The sequence below is a fragment of the Pseudophryne corroboree genome, chromosome 6 (genome assembly GCF_028390025.1).
Source record: "Pseudophryne corroboree isolate aPseCor3 chromosome 6, aPseCor3.hap2, whole genome shotgun sequence".
Lineage (NCBI taxonomy): Eukaryota > Metazoa > Chordata > Amphibia > Anura > Myobatrachidae > Pseudophryne > Pseudophryne corroboree.
The window spans coordinates 572633020-572655332 of record NC_086449.1 but is presented as its reverse complement, the minus strand read 5'-3'; the positions used below and the strand labels follow the sequence as shown (position 1 = coordinate 572655332).

Sequence of the window (22313 nt, the reverse complement as noted above, 5' to 3'; positions counted from 1 at the left end):
TGGACATGGGCCTACGGTTGGGCTCCATAAAGGTGCTAATCTCTGCCTTGTCCATCTTCTTTCAGAAGAAATTGGCTGCATTACCTGAGGTCCAGACGTTCTTACAGGGTGTCCTTCACTTCCAGCCTCCTTTTGTGCCGCCCACGGCACCTTGGGATCTAAACGTGGCTTTGACCTTTCTGCAATCCTCTTGGTTTGAATATGATGTCCGTAGAGGACAAGTACCTTACGTGGAAGACGGTTATGCTATTTGTCTTAGCTTCGGCTAGGCGTGTTTTGGAACTTGGTGCTTTGTCCTGCAAGAGTCCCTACTTGGTCTTTCGAGAGGACAGAGCACAGCTTAGGACTCGTCCGCAGTCCCTGCCAAAGGTGGTTTCTGTGTTCCACCTGAATCAGCCTATTGTGGTTCCGGCGGCTTTGGCCACTTCCTCCAATCCTGAGTCCTTGGATGTGGTGCGAGCCCTGAAGATCTACGGCAAGAGGACGGCTGCTGTCCGAAATCGGATTCCCTCTTTGTGCTGTATGATGCCCAAAAGAAGGGTTGCCCTGCTTCGAAGCAGTCGACTGCTTGTTGGATTAGGTTTACTATTTAGCAGGCCTACACTTCGATGGCCTTACCTGTTCCACGGTCTATCAGGGCCCACTCTACTAGATAGGTAGGTTCCTCCTGGGCAGCTGCCTGTGGTGTCTTGGCTTTGCAACTATGCTGGGCCACTACCTGGTCAGGGACAAACACGTTTGTCAAGTCCTACAGGTTTGATACCCTGGCTAAGGAGGATGTCCTATTCGGACATTCGATACTACAGACGTCTCAGCACGTTCCCAGCTGTTTGGGAGCTTTGGGACGTCTCCATCGTACTAAGTGACCCCAGTATCCTTTATGGATGTTAGAGAAAATAGAATTTTAATTACCTACCGGTAAATCCTTTTTCTTGTAGTCCATGAGGGATACTGTGCACCCGCCTCTGTGCTTCGACTTTTCTGCAAGTTTTGTTCTTGTGTGAACGTTGTTGAATCAGCTGTTGCTGTTTCTGTTCACTGGCTGTTGCTGGTTCGTTTGTTCTGTTGTGTGCTGGTTCGTTACTCTCACCACTCGTTGTCTTGTCATGTTTCCTCCTCTCAAGTATGTCTCCTTCGGGCACAGTTTTCTTAGACTGGGCTGTGGGGGAGAGCATAGAGGGAAGGAGCCAGCACACCCTGTTTGAAGAATTTAAAGTGCACCAGCTTCTTTGGACACCATCTATACCCCATTGTACTAAGTGATCCCAGTATCCCTTATGGACTACGAGAAAAGGATTTACCGGTAGGTAATTAAAATCCTATTTTTTTCCCCCCACAAGGTCCATCAAATAAACCAAAATGGAGTCCATGCTAAACAAGCTGAAAAGCACAGTCACAAAGGTGACGGCGGATGTTACCAGTGCCGTTATGGGAAACCCTGTTACGAGGGAGTTTGATGTAGGGAAACATATAGCCAGTGGTGGAAATGGCCTGGCTTGGAAAATCTTTAATGGCACAAAGAAATCCACAAAACAGGTATGTATTTCTTTATGAAAGTTGACATGTAATTGGAACAGATCTATAGAGCGATGACATAGGGCTATAATATAACCATACATGGAGCTGGCGGACTCACACTAGATAGTAGCTAACCCTGAGAAAGGCATTGTGAAAACATTCTTATTCAGTAAAGCCCAGCAGGTATTTTTCCACAGCCCTGGAACACCATGCCATTGGGGTTTCAGACAATATTTGCTTATTCATACAGGGTGTATGCTCTTCTCCTGCCCCAACCATCTGTAGTGATAGTAGAGGCCTTGAAAGGATGTTTGTATTGGCCAACTTCAGAGCGTTTTTATTATCCTTCCATTTGGGTTATATTTGAAACAAACATTAATTCAGCCATAACCTAATTAGTAGTAACATGTATTTCATGTGCCCAGATTTCCATGGCTAATTTAGCAAACCTGCCAATGTCCTCATTCGTATTCAGTCCTTCACTTTAAACGTGCCCCTAACATTAGCTAAAATGACATTAGGGCCCTGTTTACATGACAAAAATAAGTAACATTAAAGCAATACTTAGCTATATAATCCATGCTCCTATGTATTATAAGCCGTTTCTAGACACAAACGTGCCTGGAAATCATAGGCACTGATCGTTTTTTCCAGTATTTACTTTGTTTATACACCACCTTTAGAGTTGTAGGACTTGCAGTGTATAGATTGGTTTTAGAATGCATCCATTAGGTTTTCATGAGTTGTTTTTTTCTGGTCTCAATTTTTTTGTGCTTTAGTGTAAAATATGTAATGCAACATCCTGACACTTTCATGCCACTGTACCTGGTGGCTCAGGACGTCATGCCAGTGTACCTGGTGGCTCAGGACGTCATGCCACTGTACCTGGTGGCTCAGGACGTCATGCCACTGTACCTGGTGGCTCAGGACGTCATGCCACTGTACCTGGTGGCTCAGGACGTCATGCCACTGTACCTGGTGGTACAGAATATAAAATGTTATAAGTTATGAATGACCAATGAAGCTGTACACCCAATACATATTTACGTCCTAGAGGATGCTGGGGACTCCGTAAGGACCATGGGGGTATAGACGGGCTCCGCAGGAGATAGGGCACCTAAAAAGAACTTTGACTATGGGTGTGCACTGGCTCCTCCCTCTATGCCCCTCCTCCAGACCTCAGTTAGATTCTGTGCCCAGAGGAGAGAGGGTACACTGCAAAGAGCTCTCCAGAGTTTTCTATTTTAAAAGAATTTTGTTAGGTTTTTTATTTTCAGGGAGTCCTGTTGGCAACAGGCTCCCTGCATCGTGGGACTGAGGAGAGAGAAGCAGGGCTGGCTTTACGGTTGGGCTCTGTTTCTAGGCTACTGGACACCATTAGCTCCAGAGGGTGTCGGAACACAGGTCTCACCTGGGGTTCGTCCCGGAGCCGCGCCGCCGTCCTCCTCACAGATGCCGAAGATAGAAGCCGGGTGAGTATGAGAAGGCAGAAGACATCAGGCGGCAGAAGACATCAGATCTTAATGAGGTAAGGCGCGCAGCGGTAAGCTGCGCGCCATTGCTCCACTATACACACACAGAGCAGCACTGAAGGGCGGTGGGGGGGGGGGGGGGGGCGCCCTGGGCAGCAATATTCCCCACTTCTGGGCATGTTAAGATGGATTAGGCTGCGGAGGCAGTAAATCCAAGAATCCCCCGCCATTTTAATAAAAAAAGCACTGGGACCGAAGCCCGCTGCCGGGTGGGCGGGGCTTGATCCTCAGCACTAACCAGCGCCATTTTCTCCACAGAGGCTGCATGCTGAACGCTGGCTCCCTGGTCTCTCCCCTACTGAACTTCACAGGCTGGAAAAAAGAGGAGGGGGGCACATTGGCGACGCAGTGAGGGGGAATTGGAATATTATTATATAAAAAAGCGCTATCTGGTCATATTTTTCCACAGTGTTATTAAGCGCTGGGTGTGTGCTGGCATACTCTCTCTCTGTCTCTCCTAAGGGCCTGGTTGGGGTTTTGTCCCCTTGAGGTTAATCCCTGTGTGTGTGGGGGGTGTCGGTATGTGGTGTCGACATGTCTGAAGCGGAAGGCTTCTCCAAGGAGGAGGTGGAGCAAATGAGTGGTGTGTCCCCGTCGGTTGTGCCGACTCCGGAATGGATGGACATGTGGCATATGTTGAATGCAAGTGTGGCATCTTTACATAAAAGGCTTGATAAGGCTGACTTAGGGGGGACATCAGGGGGTCAATCCTCTGATTGGACCGACTCACAGGGCCCGTCGGGGTCTCAAAAGCGTCCCTTAACACAAGACACTACTACCGACACGGATTCTGATTCCAGTGTCGACTATGACGAAGTAAAATTGCACCCTAGGGTGACTAAAACCATTCAGTGTATGATTGTGGCAATAAGGGATGTGTTGCATATTGAGGATGAACCCTCAGTCCCCGACACAAGGGTACACATGTTTAAGGAAAAGAAACAGATTATTAATTTTCCCACATCTCATGAATTAAATGATTTCTTTGGAAAAGCTTGGGAGACTCCGGAAAAGAGACCGCAGATCCCCAAAAGAATTTATATGGCAATTGCAGCTTGGACAGATGAGCTGACAGATCAATTTGATAATATGGATAAGGATACTATATTCTTAACTCTAGCCCATATTAAAGACGCAGTCTTATTTATGAGGGATGCTCAAAAGGACATTGGACTGCTAGCTTCTAGGGCCAATGCCATGTCTATCTCGGCGAGAAGATCCTTATGGACTCGACAATGGACGGGTGATGCGGATTCCAAAAAACATATGGAAGTACTACCCTATAAGGGTGAGGTATTGTTTGGGGATGGGCTGACGGACCTGGTTTCCACAGCTACAGCAGGTAAATCACATTTTTTACCATATATTTCCCAACAGCAAAAGAAAGTAACACCCTATCAGATGCAGTCCTTTCGGTCGCACAAGTCCAGAAAAGGTCGGGGATCCTCTTTCCTCGCCAGAGGTAAGGGCAGAGGCAAAAGAGCACCTGCTTCGGCAGGTGCCCAGGACCAAAAGTCCTCCCCGGCTGCTCCAAAACCCACAGCATGACGCTGGGGCTCCCCTGAGGGAGTCCGCACCGGTGGGGGCACGTCTTCGACTTTTCAGTCAGACCTGGGTCAGATCAGACCTGAATCCCTGGGTGTTGGAAATAGTTTCCCAGGGGTACAAACTGGAATTCGAGGAGGTGCCCCCGCGCCAATTTTTCAAATCGGCCCTACCAGCTTCCACATCGGAAAGGGATGTAGTGTTAGCTGCAATTCAAACGCTGTCTATACAGCAAGTGATAATCAAGGTTCCCCTGCACCAGCAGGGAAGAGGTTACTACTTAACCCTATTTGTGGTCCTGAAACCGGACGGTTCGGTCAGACCTATTTTGAATCTGAAATCCATAAACCTGTACATAAAAAGATTCAAATTCAAAATGGAATAACTCAGAGCGATAATAGCCAACATGGAGGAGGGGGAGTTTATGGTGTCTCTGGACATAAAGGATGCGTACCTGCATGTCCCCATATATGCCCCCCATCAGGAATACCTGAGATTCGCTGTACAGGATTGTCATTACCAATTTCAGACGTTGCCGTTTGGACTTTCCACGGCCCCGAGGATTTTCACCAAGATAATGGCGGAAATGATGGTGGCCCTGCGCAAGCATGGAGTCACAATTATCCCATACTTGGACGATCTCCTGATAAAAGCGAGATCACGGGAGAAATTGCTGAGCAGTGTGGCGCTCTCTCTGAGAGTGCTCCAGCAACACGGTTGGATTTTAAATCTACCGAAGTCACAGTTGATTCCGACAACTCGACTACCGTTCCTAGGTATGATACTGGATACGGAACAAATGAAGGTCTTCCTCCCAATAGAGAAAGCCCAGGACATGCAGAACATGTTCAGAGACCTGCTAAAACCGAAAAGGGTGTCAGGTCACCAATGCACTCGAGTTCTGGGAAAAATGGTGGCGGCCTACGAGGCCATTTCCTTCGGAAGGTTCCATGCAAGGACTTTTCAATGGGACCTTCTGGACAAGTGGTCCGGGTCCCATCTGCACTTACATCGGAAAATAACTCTGTCCCCAGGGGCCAGAGTGTCTCTCCTGTGGTGGTTGCAAAGTGCTCACCTGCTGGAGGGTCGCAGGTTCGGAATTCAGGACTGGATCCTGGTAACCACGGACGCGAGCCTCCGAGGATGGGGAGCAGTCACCCAAGGAAGAAATTTTCAGGGACTATGGTCAGACCAGGAGTCCTGTCTACACATCAATGTGTTGGAACTCAGGGCCATTTACAACGGCTTTCGACAAGCGGAGAGTCTTCTTCGAAACCTACCGGTTCTGATTCAATCAGACAATGTCACAGCAGTGGCTCATGTGAACCGCCAAGGTGGGACAAGAAGCAGAGTCGCGATGGCGGAAGCCACCAGGATTCTTCGCTGGGCGGAAAATCATGTAAGCGCTCTGTCGGCTGTCTTCATTCCGGGAGTGGACAACTGGGAAGCAGACTTCCTCAGCAGACACGATCTCCATCCAGGAGAGTGGGGACTTCATCAAGAAATCTTTGCAGACATAACATGTCTTTGGGGAACTCCTCAAATAGACATGATGGCGTCACGCCTCAACAAAAAGCTTCGGAGGTATTGTGCCAGGTCTCGGGACCCTCAGGCAGTGGCAGTAGACGCTCTGATAACACAGTGGGTGTTCAAATCGGTCTACATGTTTCCTCCTCTTCCTCTCATCACAAAGGTATTGAGGATCATAAAGCGAAAAAGAGTACAGACGATACTCGTTGTCCCAGACTGGCCTCGAAGGGCCTGGTACTCAGATCTACAAGAGATGCTCACAGGAGATCCCTGGCCTCTTCCTCTGAGGGAAGACCTGTTGCAACAGGGGCCCTGTGTATTTCAGGACTTACCGCGGTTACGTTTGACGGCATGGCGGTTGAACGCCGAATCCTAGCGAAAAAGGGGATTCCGGAAGAGGTCATCTCTACGTTAATAAAGGCTAGGAAGGAAGTGACAGTTAAGCATTATCACCGTATCTGGCGAAAGTATGTGTCTTGGTGTGAGACCAAGAATGCACCTACGGAAGATTTTCATCTGGGTCGTTTTCTCCACTTCCTACAGACAGGAGTGGATATGGGCCTGAAATTAGGCTCTGCTAAGGTTCAGATTTCGTCCCTCTCGATTTTCTTTCAGAAGGAATTGGCTTCTCTTCCAGAAGTCCAGACGTTTGTAAAGGGAGTGCTACACATCCAGCCTCCTTTTGTGCCTCCAGTGGCACCGTGGGACCTCAACGTGGTGTTGTAGTTCCTAAAATCACACTGGTTTGAACCCCTTAACAAGGTTGAGTTGAAATTTCTTACTTGGAAGGTGGTCATGTTGTTGGCCTTGGCATCAGCAAGGCGAGTATCAGAATTGGCGGCTTTGTCACACAAAAGCCCCTACTTGATTTTTCATGTGGATCGAGCTGAATTGAGGACACGTCCGCAATTTTTGCCTAAGGTGGTTTCTTCATTCCATGTGAATCAACCTATTGTAGTGCCTATGGCTACAAGTGACCTGGAGGATTCCAGATCCCTGGACGTAGTCAGGGCCTTAAAGATTTATGTAGCCAGGACAGCTAGAATTAGGAAAACAGAGGCTCTGTTTGTCCTGTATGCGGCCAATAAGATTGGCGCACCTGCTTCGAAGCAGACTATTGCTCGCTGGATCTGTAATACGATTCAGCAGGCTCACTCTACGGCTGGATTGCCGGTACCAAATTTGGTTAAGGCCCATTCCACTAGGAAGGTGGGCTCTTCTTGGGCGGCTGCCCGAGGCGTCTCTGCATTACAACTTTGCCAAGCGGCGACTTGGTCGGGGTCAAACACTTTTGCTAAATTCTACAAGTTTGATACCCTGGCTGATGAGGACCTAGCGTTTGCTCAGTCGGTGCTGCAGAGTCATACGCACTCTCCCGCCCGATTGGATGCTTTGGTATAAACCCCATGGTCCTTACGGAGTCCCCAGCATCCTCTAGGACGTAAGAGAAAATAAGATTTTAAACCTACCGGTTAATCTATTTCTCCTAGTCCGTAGAGGATGCTGGGCGCCCGTCCCAGTGCGGAAACTCTGCAAGACTTGTATATAGTTGTTGCTTACATAAGGGTTATGTTACAGTTGACATCGGTCTTGGACCGTTACTGTTGTTGTTCATACGGTTAACTGGTTATGTATGATCCAGGTTACATGGTATGTTTGGTGTGGGCTGGTATGAATCTTGCCCCTGGATTGCTAAATCCTGCCTTGTATTGTCCATCTCCTCTGGGCACAGTTCTCTAACTGAGGTCTGGAGGAGGGACATAGAGGGAGGAGCCAGTGCACACCCATAGTAAAAGTTCTTTTTAGGTGCCCTATCTCCTGCGGAGCCCGTCTATACCCCATGGTCCTTACGGAGTCCCCAGCATCCTCTACGGACTAGGAGAAATAGATTTACCGGTAGGTTTAAAATCTTATTTCTCTGACGTCCTAAGTGGATGCTGGGACTCCGTAAGGACCATGGGGAATAGCGGCTCCGCAGGAGACTGGGCACAACTATAAAGAAAGCTTTATGTCTAACTGGTGTGCACTGGCTCCTCCCACTATGACCCTCCTCCAGACTTCAGTTAGAATCTTGTACCCGGCTGAGCTGGATGCACACTAGGGGCTCTCCTGAGCTCCTAGAAAGAAAGTATATTTAGGTTTTTTATTTTACAGTGAGATCTGCTGGCAACAGACTCACTGCAGCGAGGGACTAAGGGGAGAAGAAGCAAACCTACCTAACAGGTGGTAGTTTGGGCTTCTTAGGCTACTGGACACCATTAGCTCCAGAGGGATTGACCGCAGGACCCGACCTTGGTGTTCGTTCCCGGAGCCGCGCCGCCGTCCCCCTTACAGAGCCAGAAGCATGAAGAGGTCCGGAAAATCGGCGGCAGAAGACTTCGGTCTTCACCAAGGTAGCGCACAGCACTGCAGCTGTGCGCCATTGCTCCTCATGTACACCTCACACTCCGGTCACTGATGGGTGCAGGGCGCTGGGGGGGCGCCCTGAGGGCAATATATGACACCTTGGCTGGCAAATCTACATCATATATAGTCCTAGAGGCTATATAGATGTAAAAATACCCCTTCCAGTATTCCAGAAAAAGCGGGAGAAGTCTGCCGGAAAAGGGGCGGGGCCATCTCCCTCAGCACACTGGCGCCATTTTTCCCTCACAGCTCCGCTGGAAGGAAGCTCCCTGGCTCTCCCCTGCAGTCTGAACACTACAGAAGGGTAAAAAAGAGAGGGGGGGGGGGGGGGGCACTAAATTTAGGCGCAGGATAGATATATATATATTGATATATAAAAAGCAGCTATAAGGGAAAACACTAATTTATAGTGGGATCCCTGTGTTATGTAGCGCTCTGGTGTGTGGTGGCATACTCTCTCTCTCTGTCTCCCCAAAGGGCTTTGTGGGGTCCTGTCCTCTGTCAGAGCATTCCCTGTGTGTTTGCGGTGTGTCGGTACGGCTGTGTCGACATGTTTGATGAGGAGGCTTATGTGGAGGCGGAGCAGATGCCTGTAAATGTGATGTCACCCCCTGCGGGGTCGACACCTGAGTGGATGGTGCTGTGGAAGGAATTACGCGACAGTGTCGACTCCTTGCATAAAAGGTTTGACGACATACCTAATGTGGGACAGCCGGCTTCTCAGCCTGTGCCTGCCCAGGCGTCTCAAAAGCCATCAGGGGCTCTAAAACGCCCGCTACCTCAGATGGCAGACACAGATGTCGACACGGATACTGACTCCAGTGTCGACGACGATGAGACTAATGTAACTTCCAGTAGGGCCACACGTTACATGATTGAGGCAATGAAAAATGTGTTGCACATTTCTGATGTTACCCCCGGTACCACAAAAAAGGGTATTATGTTTGGAGAGAAAAAACTACCAGTAGCTTTTCCTCCATCTGAGGAGTTAAATGAAGTGTGTGAAGAAGCGTGGGCTTCCCATGATAAAAAGCTGGTAATTTCTAAGAGGTTACTAATGGCGTACCCTTTCCCGCCAGAGGATAGGTCACGCTGGGAAACATCCCCTAGGGTGGATAAAGCGCTCACACGCTTGTCAAAGAAGGTGGCACTACCGTCTCCGGATACGGCCGCCCTGAAGGAATCTGCTGATAGAAAGCAGGAGGCTATCCTGAAATCTATATATACACACACAGGTGTTATGCTGAGACCGGCTATTGCTTCAGCCTGGATGTGCAGTGCTGCTGCTGCATGGTCATATTCCCTGTCAGAAAATATAGATACCCTAGACAGGGACACTATATTGCTAACCGTAGAGCATATAAAAGATGCACTTTTATACATGAGGGATGCACAGAGGGATATTTGCCGGCTGGCATCCAAAATTAGTGCAATGTCCATTTCTGCCAGGAGAGGGTTATGGACTCGGCAGTGGACAGGAGATGCAGATTCCAAAAGACACATGGAAGTTCTGCCTTATAAGGGTGAGGAGTTGTTCGGGGATGGTCTCTCGGACCTCGTTTCCACAGCAACAGCTGGGAAGTCTACATTTTTACCCCATGTTCCCTCACAACCAAAGAAAGCACCGTATTATCAGGTACAGTCCTTTCGGCCCAATAGGGGTAAGCGGGTTAAAGGCGCGTCCTTTCTGCCCAGAGGCAGAGGTAGGGGAAAGAAGCTGCTGCATACAGCCAGTTCCCAGGAGCAAAAGTCCTCCCCCGCTTCCTCTAAGTCCACAGCATGACGCTGGGGCTCCACAGGCGGAGCCAGGTACGGTGGGGGCCCGTCTCAAATATTTCAGCAATCAGTGGGCTCGCTCACGGGTGGATCCCTGGATTTTTCAGATAGTATCTCAGGGGTATAAGCTGGAATTCGAGACGTCTCCTCCCCGCCGTTTCCTCAAATCTGCCTTGCCAACCACTCCCTCAGGCAGGGAGGCAGTGTTACAGGCAATTCACAAGCTGTATTCACAACAGGTGATAGTAAAGGTACCCCTACTTCAACAAGGAAGGGGTTACTATTCCACACTGTTTGTGGTACCGAAACCGGACGGTTCGGTGAGACCCATTTTAAATTTGAAATCCTTGAACACCTATATAAAAAAATTCAAGTTCAAGATGGAATCACTCAGGGCGGTTATTGCAAGCCTGGAGGAGGTGGATTACATGGTATCACTGGACATCAAGGATGCTTACCTGCATGTCCCCATTTACCATCCTCACCAGGAGTACCTCAGATTTGTGGTACAGGATTGTCATTACCAATTCCAGACGTTGCCGTTCGGTCTATCCACGGCTCCGAGGGTCTTTACCAAGGTAATGGCCGAAATGATGATACTCCTACGAAAGAAGGGAGTTTTAATTATCCCGTACTTGGACGATCTCCTGATAAAGGCGAGGTCCAGAGAGCAGTTGTTGGTCGGGGTAGCACTATCTCGGGAAGTGCTACAACAGCACGGCTGCATTCTAAACATTCCAAAGTCACAGCTGGTCCCTACGACACGTCTACTGTTCCTGGGGATGGTTCTGGACACAGAACAGAAAAAAGTGTTTCTCTCGGAGGAGACGGCCAAGGAGCTGTCATCTCTAGTCAGAGGCCTCCTAAAACCAAAACAGGTGTCGGTGCATCACTGCACGCGGATCCTGGGTAAAATGGTAGCTTCCTACGAAGCGATTCCATTCGGCAGGTTTCATGCAAGAACCTTTCAGTGGGACCTGTTGGACAAGTGGTCCGGATCGCATCTTCAGATGCATCGTCTGATAACCCTGTCTCCAAGGACAAGGGTGTCTCTGCTGTGGTGGCTGCAGAGTGCTCATCTTCAAGAGGGCCGCAGATTCGGCATACAGGACTGGGTCCTGGTGACCACGGATGCCAGCCTTCGAGGCTGGGGGGCAGTCACACAGGGAAGAAACTTCCAAGGACTATGGTCAAGTCAGGAGACTTCCCTGCACATAAATATTCTGGAACTAAGGGCCATTTACAATGCCCTAAGTCAGGCAAAACCCCTGCTTCGAAACCAGCCGGTACTGATCCAGTCAGACAACATCACTGCGGTCGCCCATGTAAACCGACAGGGCGGCACGAGAAGCAGGACGGCAATGGCAGAAGCCACAAGGATTCTCCGCTGGGCGGAAAATCACGTGTTAGCACTGTCAGCAGTGTTCATTCCGGGAGTGGACAACTGGGAAGCAGACTTCCTCAGCAGGCACGACCTCCACCCGGGAGAGTGGGGACTTCATCCAGAAGTCTTCCAAATGATTGTAAACCGTTGGGAAAGGCCACAGGTGGGCATGATGGCATCCCGCCTAAACAAAAAGCTAGAAAAGTATTGCGCCAGGTCAAGAGACCCGCAGGCGATAGCTGTGGACGCTCTAGTGACACCGTGGGTGTACCGGTCGGTTTATGTGTTCCCTCCTCTTCCTCTCATACCAAAGGTACTGAGGATAATACGGAGAAGAGGAGTAAGAACTATACTCATTGGTCCGGATTTGCCAAGAAGAGCTTGGTACCCGGAACTTCGAGAAATGATCTCCGAGGACCCATGGCCACTGCCGCTCAGACAAGACCTGCTGCTGCAGGGGCCCTGTCTGTTCCAAGACTTAACGCGGCTGCGTTTGACGGCATGGCGGTTGAACACCGGATCCTGAAGGAAAAGGGCATTCCGGAGGAAGTCATTCCTACGCTGATTAAGGCTAGGAAAGAAGTAACCGCAAACCATTATCACTGCATATGGCGAAAATATGTTGCGTGGCGTGAGGCCAGGAAGGCCCCAACGGAGGAATTTCAGCTGGGCCGTTTCCTGCACTTCCTACAGTCAGGGGTGACTATGGGCCTTAAATTGGGTTCCATTAAGGTCCAGATTTCGGCTCTATCGATTTTCTTCCAGAGAGAACTGGCTTCACTACCTGAAGTTCAGACTTTTGTTAAGGGAGTGCTGCATATTCAGCCCCCTTTTGTGCCTCCAGTGGCACCTTGGGATCTCAACGTGGTGTTGGATTTCCTAAAGTCACATTGGTTTGAGCCACTGAAAACCGTGGATTTGAAATATCTCACGTGGAAAGTGGTCATGTTGTTGGCCTTGGCTTCGGCCAGGCGTGTATCAGAATTGGCAGCTTTGTCATGTAAAAGCCCTTATCTGATTTTCCATATGGATAGGGCAGAATTGAGGACTCGTCCCCAGTTTCTCCCTAAAGTGGTATCAGCGTTTCATCTGAACCAACCTATTGTGGTGCCTGCGGCTACAAAAGACTTGGAGGCTTCCAAGTTGTTGGACGTAGTCAGGGCCCTGAAAATATATGTTTCCAGGACAGCTGGAGTCAGAAAGACTGACTCGCTATTTATCCTGTATGCGCCCAACAAGTTGGGTGCACCTGCTTCAAAGCAGACTATTGCTCGCTGGATCTGTAGTACGATTTAGCTTGCACATTCTGCGGCTGGACTGCCGCATCCTAAATCAGTGAAAACCCATTCCACGAGGAAGGTGGGCTCTTCTTGGGCGGCTGCCCGAGGGGTCTCGGCTCTTCAACTTTGCCGAGCAGCTACTTGGTCGGGGTCAAACACGTTTGCTAAATTCTACAAGTTTGACACCCTGGCTGAGGAGGACCTAGAGTTTGTCCATTCGGTGCTGCAGAGTCATCCGCACTCTCCGGCCCGTTTGGGAGCTTTGGTATAATCCCCATGGTCCTTACGGAGTCCCAGCATCCACTTAGGACGTCAGAGAAAATAAGAATTTACTCACCGGTAATTCTATTTATCGTAGTTCGTAGTGGATGCTGGGCGCCCATCCCAAGTGCGGATTGTCTGCAATACTTGTATATAGTTATTGCTTAACTAAAGGGTTATTGTTGAGCCATCTGTTGAGAGGCTCAGTTGTTATTATACTGTTAACTGGGTATTGTATCACGAGTTATACGGTGTGATTGGTGTGGCTGGTATGAGTCTTACCCGGGATTCAAAATCCTTCCTTATTGTGTCAGCTCTTCCGGGCACAGTATCCTAACTGAAGTCTGGAGGAGGGTCATAGTGGGAGGAGCCAGTGCACACCAGTTAGACCTAAAGCTTTCTTTATAGTTGTGCCCAGTCTCCTGCGGAGCCGCTATTCCCCATGGTCCTTACGGAGTCCCAGCATCCACTACGGACTACGAGAAATAGAATTACCGGTGAGTAAATTCTTATTTTTTTCAGTTGTATATATGGTCTGTTCTGGCATGTTGTCATCAAAGTATAATATGCTTCTAAATATGTTACATTGATAGTCTGGATTGATTCCATGGCCCCAGCAATGTAAGGCAGTGTTGTGCTCACCGCTGTACGACAGTGCTGTCCACTATTTACTTAGCAACAATACCATCTGTTTGGTATAGAGTATTTTATTCAGTGCATTGTTTATGTGCCATGTTCTCTCTTGAATAGGCTTCTTCCAGACTGTATAATAGAGAGTTCTAATACAATATGTACAGTTTAAAGGAAGATGTCCTGAAAGCAATCTCTCTACACTCCCAATTAAGCAATCTGACTGCACTATGCACATTCCCGGCCTACTTTCTCTATGCATCATAGTGCTCTGCTGTGTGGTCTGGGAGACATACCCCATTTCCCCAATACTACAGTACTGGCTTTTTGTTAATATTTAAGCGATTTAATTATTTTGTTTATTGCATATTGCACAGAAAACCATGTATTATTGTTGTGTATGTTAATTTTAACAGGAAGTTGCTGTTTTTGTGTTTGACAAAAAGTTGATAGACAAATATCAAAAGTATGAAAAAGATCAAATTATTGATTCTCTGAAGAGAGGCGTTCAGCAGTTAACGCGACTCCGGCATCCACGGTTACTTACTGTACAACATCCCCTTGAAGAGTCAAGGTAATGCTGCGTTTCTTGAGCTTCATCTAAATTTTTTCTATTTGCTGTATAAAGGTCACCTCACAATCCACCCTAGTTCCTTCCAGTATAGGAAATGCCCATTCATTTCTACTTCTCTGCCATTATCTTTTATTTTTGTTATATTTTTTTTCATTTCTGTTGTTCAAATTGGTCCTATTCTCCTACGGTGCCAACTGTAAGATGCAACATTTTTCCTATTGTAAATATAGTATTTGGTTTGGTTTCTGACATAGCTGACCAGTGAACCTGAAAGTCCATCCATCTGGCTTTAAATGGCTTCATCCAATTACCCACAAAGGGGGCGAGTTGTCATTGCAGTGGAGCGTAAACGCCAGCAATGGCACCACAGTCCCCCCTTTGAGGGCCTGTTGTTACCCCTGACTCACAGATCATTTCTCTTACGTCCTAGAGGATGCTGGGGACTCCGTAAGGACCATGGAGTATAGACGGGCTCCGCAGGAGATAGGGCACCTAAAAAGAACTTTGACTATGGGTGTGCACTGGCTCCTCCCTCTATGCCCCTCCTCCAGACCTCAGTTAGATCTTGTGCCCAGAGGAGAATGGGTGCACTGCAGAGAGCTCTCCAGAGTTTTCTGTGGAAAAATAATTTTGTTAGGTTTTTTATTTTCAGGGAGTCCTGTTGGCAACAGGCTCCCTGCATCGTGGGACCGAGGAGAGAGAAGCAGATCTGGCTTGTCAAGTTGGGCACTGCTTCTAAGGCTACTGGACACCATTAGCTCCAGAGGGAGTCGGAACACAGGTCTCACCTGGGGTTCGTCCCGGAGCCGCGCCGCCGCCGCCGTCCTCCTCACAGATGCCGAAGATAGAAGCCAGGTGAGTATGAGAAGGCGGCAGAAGACATCAGATCTTAATGAGGTAAGCGCGCAGCGGTAAGCTGCGCGCCATTGCTCCCAGTCACACACACACAAGCAGGCACTGAAGGGCGCAGGGGGGGGGGGGGCGCCCCTGGGCAGCAATATTCCTCATATTTGGCATTGATAAGCATGGATTAGGCTGTGGCACAGTAAATCCGGTAACCCCCGCCATTTTTCTATAGAAAGTTGATGGGACCGAAGCCCGCCGTCGGGTGGGCGGGGCTTGATCCACAGCACTAACCAGCGCCATTTTCTCCACAGAGACTGCATGAGGAAACGCTGGCTCCCTGTTCTCTCCCCTGCTGAGCTGCACAGGCTGGAAAAAAGAGGAGGGGGGCACTTTGGCGACGCAGTGAGTGGAGATTACAATTATATACATATAACAGCGCTATCTGGTCATATATTCCAGTGTTTTTAAGCGCTGGGTATGTGCTGGCATACTCACTCTCTCTCTCTCTGTCTCTCCTAAGGGCCTGGTTGGGGTTTTGTCCCCTTATAGGTAACTCCCTGTGTGTGTGGGGTGTCGGTACGTGTTTGTCGACATGTCTGAGGCGGAAGGCTTCTCCAAGGAGGAGGTGGAGCAAATGAGTGGTGTGTCCCCGTCGGTTGTGCCGTCTCCAGATTGGATGGACATGTGGCATACGTTGCATGCAAGTGTGGCATCTTTACATAAAAGGCTTGATAAGGCTGGTTTAAGGGGGACATCAGGCGGTCAATCCTCAGATTGGACCGACTCACAGGGCCCGTCGGGGTCTCAAAAGCATCCCTTAACACAAGACACTACTACCGACACGGATTCTGATTCTAGTGTCGACTATGACGAAGTAAAATTGCACCCTAGGGTGACTAAAACCATTCAGTGTATGATTGTGGCAATAAAGGGATGTGTTGCAATATTGTAGATGAACCCTCGGTCCCCGACACAAGGGTACACATGTTTAAGGAAAAGCAACAGATTATTAATTTTCCCACATCTCATGAATTAAATGAATTCTTTGGAAAAGCTTGGGAGACTCCGGATAAGAGACCGCAGATCCCCAAAAGAATTTTTATGGCATACCCTTTCCCTAAGCAGGACAGGGAGATTTGGGAATCACCCCCCACTGTGGACAAGGCCCTGACGCGCTTGTCTAAGAAAGTGGCGCTACCGTCTCCTGACACAGCGGCCCTTAAGGACCCTGCAGATCGCAGGCAAGACACTACTTTAAAGGGTATTTATTCTCACACGGGTGCTGTGTTAAGACCGACGATTGCGTCGGCATGGGTGTGTAGCGCAATTGCAGCTTGGACAGATGAGCTGACAGATCAATTTGATACTATGGATAAGGATACTATATTCCTAACTCTAGCCCATATAAAAGACGCAGTCTTATTTATGAGGGATGCTCAAAGGGACATTGGATTGCTAGCTTCTAGGGCCGATGCCATGTCTATCTCGGCGAGAAGATCCTTATGGACTCGCCAATGGACGGGTGATGCGGATTCCAAAAAACATATGGAAGTACTACCCTTTAAGGGTGATGTATTGTTTGGGGATGGGCTGACGGACCTGGTTTCCACAGCTACAGCAGGTAAATCAAATTTTTTACCATATATTCCCCAACAGCAAAAGAAAGCAACACCCTATCAGATGCAGTCCTTTCGGTCGCACAAGTCCAAAAGAGGTCGGGGATCCTCTTTCCTCGCCAGAGGTAAGGGCAGAGGCATGAGAGCACCTGCTTCGGCAGGTGCCCAAGAACAAAAGTCCTCCCCGGCTGCTCCAAAACCCACAGCATGACGCTGGGACTCCCCTGAGGGAGTCCGCACCGGTGGGGGCACGTCTTCGACTTTTCAGTCAGACCTGGGTCAGATCAGACCTGAATCCCTGGGTGTTGGAAATAGTTTCCCAGGGGTACAAACTGGAATTCGAGGAGGTGCCCCCGCGCCGATTTTTCAAATCGGCTCTACCAGCTTCCACATCGGAAAGGGATGTAGTGTTAGCTGCAATTCAAACGCTGTCTATACAGCAAGTGATAATCAAGGTTCCCCTGCACCAGCAGGGAAGAGGTTACTACTCAACCCTATTTGTGGTCCCGAAACCGGATGGTTCGGTCAGACCGATTTTGAATCTGAAATCCCTAAACCTGTCCATAAACAGATTCAAATTCAAAATGGAATCTCTCAGAGCAATAATAGCCAACATGGAGGAGGGGGAGTTTATGGTGTCTCTGGACATAAAGGATGCGTACCTTCATGTCCCCATATATGCCCCCCATCAGGAATACCTGAGATTCGCTGTACAGGATTGTCATTACCAATTTCAGACGTTGCCGTTTGGACTTTCCACGGCCCCGAGGATTTTCACCAAGATAATGGCGGAAATCATGGTGGTCTTGCGCAAGCATGGAGTCACAATTATCCCATACTTGGATGATCTCCTGATAAAAGCGAGATCAAGAGAGAAATTGCTGAGCAGTGTGGCGCTCTCTCTGAGAGTGCTCCAGCAACACGGTTGGATTCTAAATCTACCGAAGTCACAGTTGATTCCGACAACTCGACTACCGTTCCTAGGTATGATACTGGATACGGAACAAATGAAGGTCTTCCTTCCAATAGAGAAAGCCCAAGACATCCAGAACATGGTCAAGAGAACTGCTAAAACCGAAAAGGGTGTCCGTTCACCAATGCACTCGAGTTCTGGGGAAAATGGTGGCGGCCTACGAGGCCATTCCCTTCGGAAGGTTCCATGCGAGGACTTTTCAATGGGACCTTCTGGACAAGTGGTCCGGGTCCCATCTGCATTTACATCGGAAAATAACTCTGTCCCCAGGAACCAGAGTGTCCCTCCTGTGGTGGTTGCAAGGTGCTCACCTGCTGGAGGGTCGCAGGTTCGGGATTCAGGACTGGATCCTGGTTACCACGGACGCGAGCCTCCGAGGATGGGGAGCGGTCACACAGGGAAATACTTTTCAGGGTCTTTGGTCAGACCAGGAGTCCTGTCTACACATCAATGTGTTGGAACTCAGGGCCATTTACAACGGCCTTCGACAAGCGGAGAGTTTTCTTCGAAACCTTCCGGTTCTGATTCAATCAGACAATGTCACAGCAGTGGCTCATGAAAACCGCCAAGGCGGGACAAGAAGCAGAGTCGCGATGGCGGAAGCCACAAGGATCCTTCGCTGGGCGGAAAATCATGTAAGCGCTCTGTCGGCTGTCTTCATTCCGGGAGTGGACAACTGGGAAGCAGACTTCCTCAGCAGACACGATCTCCATCCAGGAGAGTGGGGACTTCGTCAAGAAGTCTTTGCAGACGTAACACGTTTTTGGGGAACTCCTCAAATAGACATGATGGCATCACGCCTCAACAAAAAACTTCGGAGGTATTGCGCCAGGTCTCGGGACCCTCAGGCAGTAGCAGTAGACGCACTGGTAACACCGTGGGTGTTCGAATCGGTCTACGTGTTCCCTCCTCTTCCTCTCATCACGAAAGTGTTGAGGATCATAAGACGAAGAAGAGTACAGACGATACTCGTTGTCCCAGACTGGCCTCGAAGGGCTTGGTACTCGGAACTACAAGAGATGCTCACAGGAGACCCCTGGCCTCTTCCTCTGAGGGAAGACCTGTTGCAGCAGGGGCCCTGTGTATTTCAAGACTTACCGCGGTTACGTTTGACGGCATGGCGGTTGAACGCCGAATCCTAGCGAAAAAGAGGATTCCGGAAGAGGTCATCCCTACTTTATTAAAGGCTAGGAAGGAGGTGACGATAAAACATTATCACCATATCTGGCGAAAGTATGTGTCTTGGTGTGAGACCAAGAATGCACCTACGGAAGATTTTCATTTGGGTCGTCTTCTCCACTTCCTACAGACAGGAGTGGATATGGGCCTGAAATTAGGCTCGGTTAAGGTACAGATTTCGGCCCTCTCGATTTTCTTTCAGAAGGAATTGGCTTCTCTTCCAGAAGTCCAGACGTTTGTAAAGGGAGTGCTGCACATCCAGCCCCCTTTTGTGCCTGCAGTGGCACCATGGGACCTGAACGTGGTGTTGCAGTTCCTAAAATCGCACTGGTTTGAACCGCTTAACAAGGTTGAGTTGAAATTTCTTACCTGGAAGGTGGTAATGTTGTTGGCCTTAGCATCAGCAAGGCGAGTGTCAGAATTGGCGGCTCTATCACACAAGAGCCCCTACTTGATTTTTCATGTGGATCGAGCTGAATTGAGGACACGTCCGCAATTTTTGCATAAAGTGGTCTCATCGTTCCATATGAATCAACCTATAGTGGTGCCTGTGGCTACCGGTGACCTGGAGGATTCTAGATCCCTGGACGTAGTCAGGGCCTTAAAAAATTTATGTGGCCAGGACGGCTAGAATTAGGAAAACAGAGGCTCTGTTTGTCCTGTATGCGGCTAATAAGATTGGCGCTCCTGCTTCAAAGCAGACTATTGCTCGCTGGATCTGTAATACGATTCAGCAGGCTCACTCTACGGCTGGATTGCCGGTACCAAATTCGGTTGAGGCCCATTCCACTAGGAAGGTGGGCTCTTCTTGGGCGGCTGCCCGAGGCGTCTCGGCTTTACAACTTTGCCGAGCGGCGACGTGGTCGGGGTCAAACACTTTTGCTAAATTCTACAAGTTTGATACCCTGGCTGATGAGGACCTAGCTTTTGCTCAGTCGGTGCTGCAGAGTCGTCCGCACTCTCCCGCCCGATTGGATGCTTTGGTATAAACCCCATGGTCCTTACGGAGTCCCCAGCATCCTCTAGGACGTAAGAGAAAATAAGATTTTAAACCTACCGGTAAATCTATTTCTCCTAGTCCGTAGAGGATGCTGGGCGCCCGTCCCAGTGCGGAAACTCTGCAATACTTGTATATAGTTGTTGCTTACATAAGGGTTATGTTACAGTTGACATCGGTCTTGGACCGTTACTGTTGTGTTTTTTTCATACTGTTAACTGGTTATGTATGTTCCAGGTTACATGGTATGATTGGTGTGGGCTGGTATGAATCTTGCTCTTGGATTGCTAAATCCTGCCTTGTATTGTCCATCTCCTCTGGGCACAGTTCTCTAACTGAGGTCTGGAGGAGGGGCATAGAGGGAGGAGCCAGTGCACACCCATAGTCCAAGTTCTTTTTAGGTGCCCTATCTCCTGCGGAGCCCGTCTATACCCCATGGTCCTTACGGAGTCCCCAGCATCCTCTACGGACTAGGAGAAATAGATTTACCAATAGGTTTAAAATATTTTTTTTTTTGTCGCAGCCCCACAGGGCATATACAGCTAAACTTACTTGCATTACGATGAACTCATGGGTAATTGGACTGACCCCAAAGTCTGTGTCTCCACACAGTAATCACATCTCGTCAACCACACCATCCCTTTTTAACCACTTGCATAGCATGGTCGCATCAGATGCGATCACACAAGGCTGGGCTTTCCCTGATTTAGTCGCATCAGATGTGGTCATTCAGAAAGCCCAAGAATCTACTTGCAGCCGCTGCTATTAGAGGAACCTCGCGGTCCCCCTGCTTTAATGTTCCCTCCCCCCAGTGCCTGCCGTGCAACCGATAACTGCTGATTGGGCAGCACAAACACACCTCCCCTTCCTGCAGAGAGAGGCAAGCTTCTGGGAAAATATAGAGTCATGATGGTCCAATTATCACTAATCCAATATATCAGTCATTGATGTTTGTACCGGGATCAGTACTAAATGCCGGTGGTCGGAATCCCGGCGGTCGAAATACCGACGCCGGAATCCCGACCACACAATCCCGACAGGGGTGGCGAGCGGAACGCAGCCCCTTGCGGGCTCGCTTCGCTCGCCACGCTGCGGGCACGGTGCCTCGCTACGCTCGGCACACTATTATATTCTCCCTCTATGGGTGTCGTGGACACCCACGGAGGGAGAATATGTCGGGATTGCGGCGGTCGGGATTCCGGCGTCGGTATTTCGACCGCCGGGATTCCGCCCGGCGGCATCTTGACCGGATCCCGTTTGTACCGATGTTCATTAAAAAAAAAAAAGTTTGATATTTTTTTTTTTATAAAAAAACAATCAAAGCAGATTGGATATGTCTATATAATAAGCAAGAAAGTGTTTGTCTGTCTGTCCTTTATGTATGGCCAGAGTTTTGTACCTACAGCAGCTCCACCAAATTTGGCATGGTGGTATGGTTGGAACTTCATCGGGGCCACACATTGTCACACTCTTAGGGCTGTAACACACACTCCGGTTTTTCCCGGATGGCAAAAAGCCGGACAAACTTTGTCTGGCTTCTTGCCATCCGGGAGAAACCGGCAGAGTCTGTCACACAGGACGGCTTTGAGCCGTGTGTGATGCTGTGCGCATGCGCATCATTAGACACGGCTTGGGAAAAAAACGTTGTGTGTGAAAGCTCCCCTTCACACACACGGTTTACTGGCTGCAAAGATGGCCAGGCGCCCGCCCGGCAGCCGGCCCTTCCAGTGGTGAGACCCGGCTGCAACCCGGCAGCTGGGCCGGGCCCGCGTCGTGTGTAAGGACACATTGCGCTGCATGTGTCTTTACATCACGGCAGCGGTTTAAAGCCGGCCGGGTGTTTGCCGGGCGGCGCCAGCCACCTCGTGTGTTTCAGCCCTTAAACATAATATACTAGGATTACAACACTATCCCTTTAAACCAGTACACTCATGAATTACACAGGTTCAAGCCTGCATTTCAGTTGGTTTTAATCGCCCAAAGAACCTGTGTAATTCATAAGCATCCCGGTTTAAAGGGTATACACACACTGTCGCACTCTCATACATAATATACTCATACTCCCACACTCTCATGCATAATATACACACTCATGCATAATATACACACACTCACACTTATATAATATACACACACTGTCACACTCTCAGATAATGCCATGGACAACTGCTAGAATCTCACTGATGGATATTTGGGTACAACCACAAAAGCTATAGCTGATGTTCAGAAATAAATGATGCAGTCAGCTGTCTGTAAGCAGAGCAAT

At 49.1% G+C, this 22313-nt stretch overlaps 1 protein-coding gene across 5 annotated transcripts in view; it reads left to right on the top strand.

Annotated features, from left to right (window-relative positions):
* SCYL2 (SCY1 like pseudokinase 2) overlaps positions 1-22313 on the top strand; it is a 158511-nt gene that overhangs the window by 29936 nt on the left and 106262 nt on the right. For 4 of the 5 annotated variants that reach the window (XM_063927837.1, XM_063927836.1, XM_063927835.1 and 1 more), the window contains exons 2-3: positions 1341-1536; positions 14279-14436. In XM_063927837.1, the coding sequence (XP_063783907.1) occupies positions 1360-1536; positions 14279-14436 (335 nt within the window). In that variant the 5' untranslated portion in view covers positions 1341-1359. Of the gene's footprint in view, positions 1-1340; positions 1537-14278; positions 14437-22313 lie in introns of those variants that run through there. The other variant, XM_063927839.1, reaches the window with a different exon arrangement.